The sequence below is a fragment of the Nyctibius grandis genome, chromosome 5 (genome assembly GCF_013368605.1).
Source record: "Nyctibius grandis isolate bNycGra1 chromosome 5, bNycGra1.pri, whole genome shotgun sequence".
Taxonomy (NCBI): Eukaryota; Metazoa; Chordata; class Aves; order Nyctibiiformes; family Nyctibiidae; genus Nyctibius; species Nyctibius grandis.
In genome coordinates this window covers 90,424,982-90,439,836 of record NC_090662.1, presented here as the reverse complement: position 1 = coordinate 90,439,836, position 14,855 = coordinate 90,424,982, and the positions used below count along the sequence as shown (strand labels likewise).

Genomic DNA, 14,855 nt, shown 5'->3' with positions numbered 1-14,855 from the left:
GCCCTCGGCCGCGCACACCGAGGAGCCGCGGGGCGAAGCGTGCTCGGAGCGCCGGGGGCCGGGGCCGGGGCTGGGCCCCGCCGGGACGCGTGGGGAGGCCGGGCGGGGGCGGGGCCGGTGTGGGGCGGGGCCACGGTCGTTGTCGGGTGATAAAAGCGGGCGCCGGGGACCGCGCGCCGCCGCTGACCTTCGCGTTTCCTCCGGTAACGGCCGCTGTCCCTGCCCGCTCCCGCCATGGCACCGAGGAAGTTCTTCGTGGGGGGCAACTGGAAGATGAACGGCGACAAGAAGAGCCTGGGCGAGCTCATCCACACGCTGAACGGCGCCAAGCTCGCCGCCGACACCGGTGAGGGCGCGGCCGCACGTAGCGCACGTCCTCACGGCCCGGCGGCGGCCTGGGGGGGGGGAGCCGGGGCCGGGGCCCGGGCTCGGGCGGGGGAGCGGCAAATGTCAGAGGGCGGCGGGGGCCTAAATATAACCCGGCGGTGGGGCTAAATATACCCGCGAAACCGGATCCGGGGCCGCGGGAGCCTGCGGCCATCCCCCGGGTCGCCTCCGGCTGCCCCCCCGGGCGGCGGGGCCACGGGAGGAGCCCTCCCCCCGCGGGAGCGGGTGGCCCGGTGTCGCCGCTGCCGAGCCCCGGCCTCCCTGGGCCCCGCGCCTCTCCCTCGGCCTTGCCCCCAGCCTGCCCCGTGTGCTCCCGGTCCCGTCGCGTCCGGGACCGGGGCGTGCGGAGCTCCGTGCTTCAGCCGAGCTGCGCTGCCCGGGCAGGCTGCGAGACCGTGCCGCTGCCTCGCCGCCGTACCCGGTTACAGCCCCCGGCGTAACCCGATGCTGCCCTCCCCTCTCCCCCCGGTTCAGCCGGGCCCGGGCAGCGGGGCGGGATTCTCGCCCGGTTTCTCAGCTGGGCCCTTTCCAAGGGACCCGTGTGAGCCGGCCGAGGGGCCTGGTGTGGGCTGTCTGCCTGCTGGAAAGGGCTTCCTCCCCGCTGTTGAGTCATCAGATAGCGGGGATGTTCCTGCTGCAGAGGGTCCCCCAAATGTCAGCGAGGACGGGCAGGCTGAGCCTTCCCAGGAGTGGGTGAGGGGAGGGAGGGGTGACCTCTTGGGGCTGGGGTTTGGGCTTGGTGGCTGGGTACAGTTTCTGCCCTTCTCCTGTCTCAAGGGTAACCACCTTCTTTGCCTTCCAGAGGTGGTTTGTGGTGCCCCCTCCATCTATCTTGACTTTGCCCGTCAGAAGCTTGATGCAAAGATTGGAGTTGCGGCACAGAACTGTTACAAGGTGCCAAAGGGTGCTTTCACAGGAGAGATCAGGTGAGCCCACAGAGGAGAGTAAAGCCAGGGTGCCTCTGGGATGTAAATTTCTTCTAGAGGTGTGAATCGTCTCCTTTCTCCCCAGCCCAGCAATGATCAAAGATATTGGAGCTGCATGGGTGATCCTGGGCCACTCAGAGCGAAGGCATGTTTTTGGAGAGTCTGATGAGGTGAGTGACCCTGAGGTGGAGAGATGGTTCAGCTCAGATGTGCTTGCAAAGCCTGGAGGGGTGAGCAGTTAAAATATGACTACAGAAGTAGGTCTGACTACTGGTTACCTGGTTTCTTTTTCATTCTCAGTTGATTGGGCAGAAGGTGGCTCATGCTCTAGCTGAGGGCCTTGGAGTCATTGCCTGCATTGGAGAGAAGCTGGATGAGAGAGAAGCTGGCATAACGGAGAAGGTGGTTTTTGAACAGACCAAGGCCATTGCTGGTAAGGGAAGAAAACGGGTGCTTTTTTCTGCTTGGACATTTGGGAAACGGCCACCCTGGCCTTTCTTGTAAGGCTCGCAGATATGTTACTGCAAATGTTCACACACAGTATTGACACAATCATGTTAACAAGACCTGCATGTTCCAGAAAGTTTTCCGGCTCTGCCCTTCCCAGCATGGGGTTCTGTGCTTACCTGTACCTTCTCCCTCTTCCCCAGATAACGTGAAGGACTGGAGTAAAGTGGTTCTTGCCTATGAGCCAGTTTGGGCTATTGGAACTGGTAAAACTGCAACTCCCCAACAGGTATGAGCAGGGGAAAGGTGGCTGACTAAATGGCCAACTGTCTCTTCCCACTCAAGAGATCTTGAAGATTCTCTCTAAAGACTCTAAAGAGATTTAGAGAATCTCTGAAGATTCAAAGAAATTCTCCCTTCTCTTTGGAAGGGAATTGTATGCAGAATGGCTCAGCCCTGAGTGGGACTCTTTCTGTTCTGTTGCAGGCTCAGGAAGTTCATGAGAAGCTGAGGGGGTGGCTGAAAAGCCATGTGTCTGATGCTGTTGCTCAGTCAACTAGGATCATCTATGGAGGTAAATGAGTCTGAAGCCGCTTTCCAGTGCAGGAAGCGCATAGTTTCTGTGCTTGTTGCTGCAGTTGTACAGCATGCTCTGCTGGTGAGGAAACTCAAGATTGCCAGGGCATGAAGAACCACCTACTAGCTTGTTTGTGTAATTGGGAGATGGTCTTACTGTGTGTGTAGTAGGAGGTGGCTAGTACCTTGCAGGTCTTACCTTTGCCCTGGCCCCATTTTCTAGAGCTGACCACATCTGACCTTAAAATACTGTTCCCTCCTTAGGTTCGGTCACTGGCAGCAACTGTAAGGAGCTGGCCTCTCAGCATGATGTGGATGGCTTCCTTGTTGGTGGAGCTTCTCTCAAGCCAGAGTTTGTGGATATTATCAACGCCAAACACTGAAGCAGCCTGTGAGGAGCAGTCCCTTGTGGTTAAGAGCCAGAAATGGAAGCAAGAAGGGACCTTTCATTGCACACGTCTCGGTACAGAGCCCTCCTCTGAGGCTTTCCCCCTCCACGGTCATTGTTCTAGCTGTGCTGCTAACCCCCACCACTATGTTTGAGTCCTGTTAGTGGCAGCCTGTCTTGGCAGAGTCTTGACAGCCTCCGCTCTGAATTGGCAAAATCCTTAGTTGCCTGTTGACCTGTAAGAGCCCACAGCTGACCTGGCCAGTGCCTCCCCCTTTCTCTGCAGTGCTGCAGGGAGAGAGGGCCACTGGTGCTGGGGGAAGGAAAAAGGAACTACAGTCTCTTACATCCTTCAGGTCCATCAGCAAGGAGCCTGTCAGCTTAGACCCTTGTGAGATGTCTTGCCTCACCTGTGTCCTGTACTGAACAATAAATGAAAAAAAGAAAAAGCAAAGGTGTGTCCTGGCTCTTATTCAGAAGCATCTCGGGACAAGGACTGTACAGGGTTTACTACTTCTGGAGGGTAGCTGGTCGCAAAGAGGGTAGTGTGGGGTTTGTGGGCTTTTCTTTAAGGGCCCACCCTTGCCCCAGTAGACAGTGCACAGGTTCAGCCTCCACCTTGCTATCATAGGTTTCACCTGTAGCATGCCCTGAGCATCTTGCTGCTATCACTTACAGTTCTCCTTTGGCCCATGGTGATTTGTGTGCATCTTTTCTGTGTGTGTCTCTGTTCCACCAGCTGCTGGAGCACCTGGCTGTCCCACCAGTGAGCTGATCTTTCCAGGCAGGCTTGGTAACACACTCATCCCTCCTCTGTCTGTGAGAACTGGTAGTTGACTTTGCTGCTCGTTAAACGTGGAGCAGAGCAGCTCCCTCTTTATGCAGGGAAGGTTTTTGGGCTGTGTGCTGAGGCTGTGCTCTCTGCCTGCTTTCAGCTGTGCACTGAGGGGCGAGAAAGCAAGACTGGATGTTATTTCCCAGCTGCTGCACCTGCTAGGAGGTTCTTGGGTAGGAGTAAGGGTAATGAAAAGGAAGTGCCTCACAAGGAGGAGCTTAGCTGTGAGGCAGAACGTCCTTGGGAGCCGGTGGGCGAAGGGGGACTCGGTCTGTCAATGCACAGCTGGGAGATCCTCTCCCACTCGATGTTTCTGATCCGCAGCAGTTTTTGCAGCGGGGACATGTTCCTCCCCGGCAGCCCAGCTGTCGGTGTATCGCCCTGCCAGCGTCACCCGAGGGGTGCAAGGCAGGAGGTGAGCGACCAAGGAGGAGAAAACCTTGGGGAAACCCCTAACGCTGCTGCTCCTCCGACTCTGCCAGAGCCCCCGGCCCGTCAGGGGCCTTCCCCTTCCCGGCTGCGAGCAGGACTCTGCTCCCCCGCCCTGCCCCTTCCTCGGCAGGAGCCTTGCGGGAAGGGGCCGGGGCCGGGGCCGGGCAGCTGCCGGTGCAGCGACGGTGCTGGCGCGCCCCCGGGCGGCCGCGGAGCCCTGAGCCGGGCCGGGCCGTGCTGTGCCGGGCCGCAGTAAAATGGCGCTGGGACGGGCCGTGGGTCACGGGCAGGGGGGGGGGCAAGCGCTGCTGCGGAGCACAGGGTGGTGGGCCCAGGGCTAGGAGCGCGGCTGCTGGGAACCCTCCGTGATGGAGGAGAGCCCGTCAGCCAGGGAAGGAGGTGAGATGGCCGGGGAGTGATGGGGGAGGAAGATGCGTCAAAGGCAGAAAAGGAAATCCTGAAAAACGCCGTGGTTTCTACAGCCGGAGTAAGTGTTTGTGAGAGGCTGCTGGGGCTTGACCGTAGTTTGGTGCCTCGGGGCCCTGGGGTCAGCAGGACCGGAGCAGTGGTGACACGGGCTGTGCCCAAGGGATCGCTCGTGGGGATCGGCCACGGGCGGCAGCTCCGCCGCCGGTTCCCGCTGCTGCCCGGCCCTGCCCGCAGAGCTACGCAGGAGCCCAGGAGAGTGACCTACATAGAAAAACACGGATGGGAGCCGAGCATTGATCTTGCTGCTTTGAGGAGCATACAGAGGCATGAAAGCATTCATTTCATGAGAAATAAACTCATGGAAAATAATTTCTGCATCAGCAGGGATGCCAGATCTTGCTTTTCTTCTTTTTGTCTGCTTTCTGGCAGGACCACAGCTCTGTGGAGTGGAAATACTGCCAGACCCTCACTGCAAATGGTAGTGGTTAGATCTTAGACAGGTTGCTGTTGGGGAAAAAATGCATTGTGCCAGGTGTGACAGCTCGAGGGAGGGTACTGTGGCTCCATGGCTTCAGCCCCAACCAGTAGCCAGCCTGAGCTTGTATTCCCAGTAGGCACATACACATATACACCACGTATATACACAGACAGCCACACAGATAACATGTCCAGCCACACAGAGCACTCACAGAACACAGCACCAGCAGCCTCATCCCACCCTCTCCTCTGGCTGAGCAGGATGGAGGTGGGCTAGGGAGCATGCATAGCTATATATGTGTATTTTTATACATATACATGCACACACATATGTACAGCATGGCTCCCTCCAGCAGCTGGGTTCAGCCAGCCTGCCCAGTAGCTGCCCAGAGTCTCTCCAGTCCCTCTGGTCCCGCAGTAGCCAACCCCCGCCATGGTGGCCTCACCCCCGGGGACCCCCAGGCCCCTGAGCCTCTTCAGCAGCTGCCAGGACTCCCCCGGTCCCCCTGGCAGCCGGCTTTTCCCTCGCAGCCCACTCCCGGCCCCCAGGCCCCCTCGCTGGCTGGTCCGGCTGCACCCTCGCTGCCGCTCACACACTCGCCCGCATGCCCGTGCCCACGCCAGGCGCTGCCCCACGGGCACAAGGGCCCCGAGTCCCAGCCCAGCCGCTGGCACCCAGACCCCGCCTCAACCCCTGCATGTGGCAATGAGAGTCCCTCGCCATGGGCAAAGTGAGAAAGGAGTTCAGTGAGAAGATGGGACAGGCTGCGCTCATCAGGTGCGGGGCATGGCCAAACCGTCACAAACAATTTAGGTGCGACCGACCTTTTTTATTCCCATATCCCTGTTTTCCCACACTTGTTCCTCCTCAAATCACATAGATCCCTCCCTTCCCCGCCTTTGGTTCCTCCCCTAAGCATCCCCTAATGAGTCCTGTGCAATCCCCAAACACTCTTCCCCTGCATCCCATTGTGTGTCCCACACCCCTGTATGCAGCAACCCCCCCAGCCCTAAGGGTGCTCTGGGGCTGAGGCCCCCTGGGACAGCCCTGGGAGGGGCCCGGACAGGGTGTCCCTTCTTGTGAGTCCTTAATTTGTGTTCCCACCTGCCATCGTGCCCCTGTGGTCCTCTGGGCCTTTCGTGGGCTGATGGCTCCGGGGATGGGCCTGGGAGCAGCTCAGCAGGGTGCTGGTTGGGCTCCCCCTCCTGCTACTCTCTCTGTGCTCCTTTTTGGGTGTGCAGATGAGCTTTTAGCACATAACCTTCTTAATGATCAGTATAGTTAGAGTTGGGATTTATATTTTTATATATGTATATATACACACATACATAACCTAAAAAAAAAAAAAATGTATATATATATATACACACACCTTAAATAAAAAGTCTCTCCTTCATAGATTTGGGTTTCCTTGCATAATGTATCTTGTTTCTTGTAAGTTCTTTGGTCATCTAGAAACAAGGCAATTGAGCCATATGTTCCTGTTGTAAGACCATATAAAACGTGCACAGAGGCACACGACTTGTACCAGTCTGTTCTTCAGCATAAAGGGGATGAGGGAAGGGAAGGAAAGCATGTCATCGGTTTTCTTCCAGCACCAATTCTGAGGACTTGCTGAAGGGCTCTTTAAAGCCTTGTCAAGAGGAGCTGGGGTGCATTACGTCTGGAGGTTTTTTTTTTTTTTTGCAGTGGATATTGTGGAAAACCACACCACATGCAGGGTAATGACCAGGGAGTGAATTCAGATGGGGCGAGTGTAGCAGAGGGGAAGAGATCAGCGCTGGGGAGTCAAGCAGGATGAGGCAGGTAACTCGGGCGATAGCTTGCCATGTGGCCCTGAGTACAGAAGGGTGCTTTGCAGGAGGGGTGATGGCTGGCACATGTGCTGCGAGAGAGTGAGACTCGTGTCTGACGGCTGTGTGTCCAGCTCAGCTCGGACCAGCTTATCTAACACCGACATTGCCTGGGGGCTGCGAAGGAGCAAAGTGCACTGGAGGGAAAGGGAGCAGGGCCTTGGACTTTGGTACCAACCACAAAGCACTGATGGCCGTCAGCTCTGAGCAGCGCTTCTGGCCAGTAAGCACCCGGCTCTGCTTGGCAGCTGCCTGCCTGCCCACGGGTGCCAAAGCCGGGCAGGTGCTGGTGGTGTCCACTGGGCACCGTCAGCCCCAGCCCTCCTCGGCTCCCCAGCCTGCAGGGGAGAGCTGGAGCAGCGTCACCTGTGCGTGTCGGGACACCGTACCTCAAAAGCCACTTCCTGGCATTCGGGTGATCATGTTTGTTGTGTGAGATTTCACACGGAGACAGAGCCTAATTCTGCTCAACATGTTAATTAAACATTTAGTAGAGGGAATGTCTTTCCTTGGAGATACTCACCACCTGAGTGACCACCACCCTGTGCAGCCCCGGCCTAACTTTGCAGCTGGCCCATTTTGACAATGGGGGGTGGACAATGTGACCTCCAGTCGTCCCTTCCCACTGAAATGATCCTCTAGTTCTCTGGACATGCTCCTAAGAATTGTGGCTGTCACCCAGCTAGGAAGGGCCGGGTGTGTTTGGGAAGGTACAGTAAGATCGCAGGGTGCTTCTGAGGAAGATGAGACTTGCTCTGGGCTTTCCGCGGGGAATTTAACACCAAAAATGACAAGCCATCGCAAGCGGAGCAGAAAACCAGCACAAGCAGTCAAAAGAATCACACAGAACCACAGAATAATCAGGTTGGAAGAGACCTCTGGGTTCATCGAGTCCAACCATTGCCCTGACACCACCAAGTCAACTAGATCATGGCACTAAGTGCCATGTCCAGTCTTTTCTTAAACACCTCCAGAGATGGTGACTCCACCACCTCCCTGGGCAGCCCATTCCAATGGCTAATGACCCTTTCTGAGAAGAAATGCTTCCTAATGTCCAACCTGAACCTCCCCTGGCGAAGCCTGAGGCTATGTCCTCTTGTCCTATCACTAGTTGCCTGGGAGAAGAGACTGACCCCCACTTCACTACAACCTCCCTTCAGGTAGTTGTAGACTGCAATAAGGTCACCTCTGAGCCTCCTCTTCTCCAGGCTAAACAACCCCAGCTCCCTCAGCCGTTCCTCGTTTTGGTCAGACCCTCCAGACCCTTCACCAGCTTGGTCGCCCTCCTCTGGACTCGCTCCAACACCTCAACGTCTTTCTTGAAGTGCGGGGCCCAGAACTGGACACAGGATTCAAGGTGTGGCCTGACCAGTGCCAAGTACAGAGGGACAATCACTTCCCTAGACCGCGGGGAGCTTGGGTGGCTGGTGAAGGGCAAACGAGCAGCGCCCGCATCGCTGCAGGCGATGGAGCGTTAGCTGCAGGGTGCTCTAACCGCAATGCTGCCCATGAAACACGCCAGGTCACTTTTTGGGGAGTTTATTCAGAGCTGACGAGTTTGAATTTCACATCTGCCCCGTTTGGGGCAGCAGAAAGTTGCGATTTCGCGGGACAAGGACAATGCTGGCGAGAGAAGGGGTGTCTCTGGAGAAGCCCGGAGGACGAGGCCTGCGGGGCAGAGCCCCAGGGTGCCCGCACCGCCCTGCCCCGCCGCCGGCCCCGCCGCTGGCCCCGCCGCTCGGCGCCGGTGCGGGAAGCAACAATCCCGCCCCCCGCTGTCGCTCAGGGCGTTGCTATGGCAGCGGCGCCGGGCCCCGCCTCCCCGGTTTCCATGGCAGCGCGGGGCGGCCGCCGCCGGGCCTGGCGGAGCCGCCGCAGCGCGGTGGGAAGCGGGGCCTGAGGATGGAGGGCGAGGAGCTGGAGGAGCTGGAGGAGGAGGACGAGGAGGAGGAGGAGGAGGAGGAGTACCCCCCTCAGGAGGAGGGGGAGGAGGAGGAGAACCCCCCGCAGGAGGAGGGGGAGGAGGAGGAGAAACCCCCGCAGGAGGAGGGGGAGGAGGAGGAGGCGCTGTCGGAGCAGGAGGAGGAACAGCAGGTGAGGGCGGGGGCTTCGGGCACCCAACGGCTGTGGCCAGGCCAGCGCTGGCGTTGTGCTCTCTCCTTCTCTCCCAGGCACCGTCCCCGTGTCCCCTGACGGAGGAGGCCCTGAAGGAGGGTCTCTCTCTCCTCTGTAAGACCGGCAATGGCCTGGCCCACGCCTATGTGAAGTTTGAAGCCAAACACAAGTGAGTGTGCAACACCTGCCCAGGAGAAGGCTGCCTCCTCCTCCTCGGGCATCTATGTAGCCGCGGAGCAGCTGCACCATAAGGCCACTGGTGACCAGCCTTTGTGGGGCAGGAGCGTTTCCTGGCCGTGTTCTCCATCTGTCTGGCTTCCAGTCTGTGCCTCAGCATAGCTTGTCCATCCTCAGCCCTGAGCTGGGCACTGCCTCCACCGTAGCCAGAAGCACTGGTGGGAACATTGGTGTCCCCCTAGACTGAGGGGAGCCTGTCCCTCCCTCTGGACTGTGGTCACCTAAGGGGACCTGAACAAGGTGACCTCCTCACAGTCACTTTGAGAAATATCCATTAAGCATCTCTCCTGTTAACTGCTAACCTTTAAGGCCTGCACTTGTGAGTACAGTGCCGTAATGGCCAGGGGACAGTTTGGAGCCTCATGCCCATCAGTACACCCACATAACCCTAGACCTAACTAACAGGCCTCAGTAAGACTGTGTCTTTCAGCAGCCTCATAGGTATCTCAGCCAGCTTTTTCCCACTAGTAAAGTCCTTCCACACAGTCCTTGGTGTTACCACCACTGTTTTACACTCTTCTGCTCTGGATCTGCCCTCTCCTGACTGATACAGTTCAGTGGGAATAAGTACTCCCTGTGCCCAGAAAGCAGGTCCAGTCTTACCATCCAACCTTGTTCACAGACTATTTGGCCTATCCCTATCGCCTGCCTTTTTCCTCCTTCTCTCCAGCAAGGCTTCCTAGGACAGCAGGGAAGTGGGAGAGGAGGATGCCCTCCCTCCAGTAGTGGTGAGGAGCACACTGAAAGCTGTTAGCAGGGGGAAATATGAGAGATGTTTTATTCACATCCTCCCTCCCCTAGGAACTTAACAGACATCAGCCTCCTTGAGTGCTTCATTCACCTGCGGTATGTGGATTTGTCAGAGAACAAGCTTCATGATTTGTCTCCACTGAGCAACCTAACCCAGCTGCTTTGGCTGAATGTGGATGGCAATCTGCTTACCAGTGCCTGCATGCAAGAGCTGCCCTACCTCCAGATCATCAGCTTTGCTCACAACCGCATCAAGGATATGGAGGGCATTACTCACCCCCGCTTAGCCAACCTCAGCCTGAAAGGTGATACAATCTCTGTCCATTCTTGTGCCCATAGGACACTCTCTTTGGGTTGGACTAACTGTCTTGTCATTTCTTCCTCTTCTGGCACTCAGGAAATAAAATCCAGAAAGTGCTGGACCTGAGTCACAGCCAATTGTTCAACCTGCAAATCCTGGAGCTGCGAGGAAACAAGATAAAGAGCACAGCAGGGCTCAATCTTCCCAAGCTCAAGAACCTCTATCTGGTAAGGGATCAGCCAGCTTGGGGAGTGGGACAGAGCTGCTGCAGAGCCTGGCACCTTCAGTCAATGGTGTAAGGGAGATGCTGTCTCCTTCAAAGCAGCATAATTTTCATGCTAGCCCATTCAGTTCAATCTTCCCATTCAGTTCAATCTTCTCAGCCCGAGAGAGGAGCAGATTTCAGAGAGCTAAAAAGACAAAATCACTTCTTTGGGATAGCTCCTTCTGTGCTGTCTGCCCAGATAGTGTGAAGGCAGTAGCCACTGACCAGCAAGTCCTCTGCAGAGAGCAGGGCACTTGGCAGCATTCAGTGTGTCAGGTTCTTCCCTCTCAGCCTCCTACGGGAGAGCAGTATTGTCTTCTGGCAGCGCTAGGCAAGCCTGTATTCCATGTGTGCCCCCGAGGCTGGTGTGGAAAGCAACAGGTTTGCTCTGGGTGACTGGGGGAGGCGATGCCTCTTTCTCCTCTGTGATGGGCCTAATCAAATAATGGTTTAAAAACAGCACAATTATGTGATTCACACCTTGAGCTGCAAAAACAGAAACAGATCGAACATCACTGTGAAACTAAAATAGGAGAAGCAATTTCCTAATACCACAAACAATTGCTTCAGGGAATATTTACTCCTAGAGACACAAGTGAAGGAAGTATGTATGGCTTAGTCCCATGCATCACAGGGTGCTACAGCTTACAAAGGCTGGATAGGTGTCCTGAGTCATTGTCTCTTAAAAAGCAATTAAAGACTACAAAGGCTTTGAAAAGCTGCGTGGTTTATTTTCATCAAGACTCCCTGGCAGAAAACACCAAGGAGATTGCTTGCTGAGATTGCCTGCAATTTTCTGGTGGAAAACTGAGATTTTAGGACTAGAGGTGCTGGAAGAAAGGATGAAGTGGGTAAGTTACTAGATATAGTACAGAATTTCAAAGTAAAACCAGTCACTTTAGTGAATGATTAGAGGGAAGCAAACACAGCACCTATATTTAAAGAAGGTTCCGTGCATGACTGAGGAATTTCTGAGCTGGACATATGAAGCGGGCAAATTGCAAGACGTGGTTATTAAAACTAGAACAACTGATTCATTTTTCAGGTATCTTTGGGGCTTGGATTTGTCTCCCATGTCCACCTGCTCACTAAATCATTTTGGAGGGAGGTCTCTCCCAGTACTGCTTTGCTTTCTGAATAAAGATTTTTGGTATTACTTGAGCCATGGGTAGATGAAGCTGATGCCTCAAGGGTTCAAGACAAAGGGTTCAATTTAAAGGACCTGAATTTGGTTAATACATGACATAGTTGCAGGTGAAATTTAGCATTAAAAAGTTATACCTACTAGCAGGAAGACTACGAGTTGGCTGCATACCGTGTGGCATTTGTATCGGTCTGAGGATCGCTGCTGTCAGCAGGGCTGTGTTGGTTCCTGGTCATTGTGCAGCAGTGGTGACAAAGGCTAGCTAGAGCAGGGCCAGGTACGCAGGAAGGGGAGAGGGAATCATGGGCAATGTATTACAGTAGCTTCACTGCCATGTGAAGAACGGGTATCTAAGGTAAGGTGATGATGTGAGCATTTAATGAAGGGTGTCACCCATAATGTTATTTGATTTGGGGGGAAAAAAAATGAACCCTGAAAAAAAATCCGTTCTGCATTGTCCTGTTAGTGCTTGCAGGGCCAGAGCCGTTAAAACTGTTCACACTGAAGCAGTGAAGAAAGTGAGAGTGATGGGAGGTTACTATTCATTACACAGACCAGTGGTCTGTGAGCTCCCCACCCTATTTCCCGCACCAGCTCCTGATTTCCTCTGAGGTACAATGTACTAATCCTTCCTGACTGTTAAATCTGTTCCTATGACCTTCGCTACATCTCTGACTTTCGCCTTTTTCTCCTTGTGTTACCCTCCTTACTTGGCCCAGCTGGTCCAGGCTTTTCCTTGTCCAGTTTCCATTAGAGTCCTCCTTTTCTACAAAATGTCCTTTTCCTGAGCGACCCTGTCCTAAGCTGTTCTCCTATCCCACCAGTTCAGCCTGTGCCCCTTTCATTAGTCTCAGCTGTTGGCCACATCACTGCCTGGGTACCAACAAGGAACAGAGCGCACAACAGCACCTCGGTCCCCCTTTCCCGTGCACCTCTCTCCCCTGTTCTCTGTTTGTGTCCTTAGAGACTGCAGCCCTGAGCCACAACAACACATGAAGCCCTGCTCAGCTCCAGGCTGGAGAACGTGGTGAGGAGGTTGTAGTTACCAGGGATGTTCCAAACTTGGCTGCACAAGGCAGTGAGCAGCCTGACCTCGTGTTGGTGCCAGCACTGCGGTGAGCCTGGGCTTGGGCAGGAGGCCTCTAGTGGTCTTTTCCAGCCGAAATCCTGCTGTGAAACTATTGCTGAAATTCAGAGCTTCGTATTTCCCTGTCTCATAACGCACATCACAGTGAAGTGAATGAAATTCAGTGGTGGGGAATTTTTAACTTCCTGCTGTACGATTGTCAGATTTGTTGCAAGAAGGTGCACCTATGGATGGATAACGACAATTATACCTGGAAAAGCTTAAAACAAAACCAACCAACAACTCCCACCTGCCCTGCAACCTCTCTCAGGAACACACAGCCTGCTTCTGCTCCTAGTCTCCAAAAGGAGACTTCTTGGTAGTAGATTTCCCCCACAAGAGAAGCAGCTGACACTGGAAGATCCCTGGACTACATGGACTATGTGACTGAGAGGGGCTGGTTATTCATCCTTTCAATACACTTATTTCAGGCTCGGGTCCGTGCTTTCCTCTCCACGCTATTGAGGCCTTAGGGACTCAGGTTTGGCACTGCTGTGGAAGGGGGTGCTGTGCTGGCAGTGGAATATTCATCTGGGGTGGTTTTGTCTCAGTCACCAAGTGATGCTACACGAAACACTTTTTCAGCAAACTTTTGGTCTTTGAATCTGAATACTTAGAACTCATTTGGGCAAGATGCTGAGCAACCTGATCTAGCTTCAGACAAGGCTGTGTTATGAGTGGTAGGAGTCTGAGGGGTAGAAAGAGCTGTGAAGGCCAGAAATAACTGCTGTTCCCTCTCCTGCATGTCCCCTTTTTTCCTTCTCTCTTTCTGCCTTCCTGGTGCTCAGGCCCAGAATGCCATTCGGAGCCTTGGAGGCCTTGAGGGGCTAGGACAGCTGACAACTCTGCACCTGCGTGACAACCAGCTTGAGACCCTGGATGGATTCTGTAGTAGCATGAAGTGCCTGCAGTACCTCAATCTACGGTGGGTCCTCCTTGCTCTGTGTTGGGACCAGAGACCCCTTCATCAGCCTGTACTCCCATTTAGGTCTTTAGGATTTTCTGGTTTCTTTGGAAGTTGAAGACCTGATGGGGATGCGTTGATCTTTACTGTCCTTCACTGGTGTTCAGCTCTCAGCTGTCCAGGAGTGTAACTGCCAGGGCCTTTCCTGTGCTTCTCACAAAAGATGTGCCTCTCCAGTCATTCTCTCACACCCCACCTCATACTTTTTATTCCTTGCCATAACTCCTTTGGATCCCTCTAAGTGTGTTCTCTGTGTCCTGGACATGGCTGCAAGTGCCCTTTACAGGGCGATGGCGATATCACACAATACAATGGACTGTTTGAGCACAGCGAAATCCAGAGGAGATGTCCTTTTTGTCCCTCAGTCTGGGGAGCTGCAGACAGATCTTAGATCACAGGTGTGTGGTCTAAGGTCTATGGTCTATCATGCTGCTAAGTTTTGCTTTGTCTGTCTTGTCAGCTTACTGTTCCAAAGGGATCTCACTACTTGCATGTGTCTCTTTCTGCTGCTTTCTGGCTTCCTCTTCTTCAGGAATAATGGGATCAGTAGCCTTCAGGAGGTGGAAAAACTGCAGGTCCTCCCCATGCTGCAGGCACTGGTGCTGTTGGACAATCCATGCTCTGATGAACCCAATTACCGGCTGGAGGTCCTGGTCCTGCTGCCACACCTGCAACGCCTCGACAAGGAATTATTTGAGCAAGATGAGCGGGAAGAGGCGAACAACATCCATCAGAAAAGGCAGCAAGAAGAAAAGGTGAGAACAGCATGGTGGGGGGAGGAGAAGGGAGTGAAGGGAAAGAGAGAGGATCAAACATGCTGATCAAGCCTCTCCTCCTCTAGATTACACGAGGAGAAGGCTGAGGGAGGTCAGTCCCAAGGGCAGAGGAGCCTGAAATAGAGACTGGGCTTCACATTGTGATTGTGATGGCCAGCATCGCAACCTGATTGCCATTCCTGACCATTCCTGAAGTCACTTAACTTCTCCCTCTTTCCTTCTTCAGGAAATGGAAGAACTTCTCCAGGGTGATGTGACTGAGTAACCCCTGGTTTTAACACCTGTTCCCAGAGCCAGTCAAGGTTTGGAGATGCATTCCCCTACATGTGCAGCTGGGAAAGCGAGCGCTGCAGGTAGCAGAGTTACCGTCACCTCATATTGCCCCTGGAGAAGAGGAGGGCTCCCCGCCCTGCTCCTGGAAGCTGC

General features: G+C 54.7%; 2 protein-coding genes across 2 annotated transcripts; both read left to right on the top strand.

Annotated features, from left to right (window-relative positions):
• Positions 1-164: 164 nt before the first annotated feature.
• TPI1 (triosephosphate isomerase 1) lies at positions 165-3,178 on the top strand. Its single transcript, XM_068401040.1, has 7 exons — positions 165-346; positions 1,190-1,313; positions 1,399-1,483; positions 1,614-1,746; positions 1,964-2,049; positions 2,247-2,334; positions 2,601-3,178. The coding sequence occupies exons 1-7, from the start codon at positions 235-237 to the stop codon at positions 2,717-2,719; spliced, it is 747 nt and encodes a 248-aa protein (XP_068257141.1). The 5' UTR covers positions 165-234; the 3' UTR covers positions 2,720-3,178.
• Positions 3,179-8,653: 5,475 nt separating this feature from the next.
• Positions 8,654-14,694, top strand: LRRC23 (leucine rich repeat containing 23). Its single transcript, XM_068401806.1, has 7 exons — positions 8,654-8,815; positions 8,923-9,035; positions 9,905-10,158; positions 10,251-10,381; positions 13,478-13,614; positions 14,186-14,408; positions 14,656-14,694. Exons 1-7 carry the CDS (start codon positions 8,654-8,656, stop codon positions 14,692-14,694), a joined length of 1,059 nt encoding a protein of 352 aa, XP_068257907.1.
• Positions 14,695-14,855: the final 161 nt, after the last annotated feature.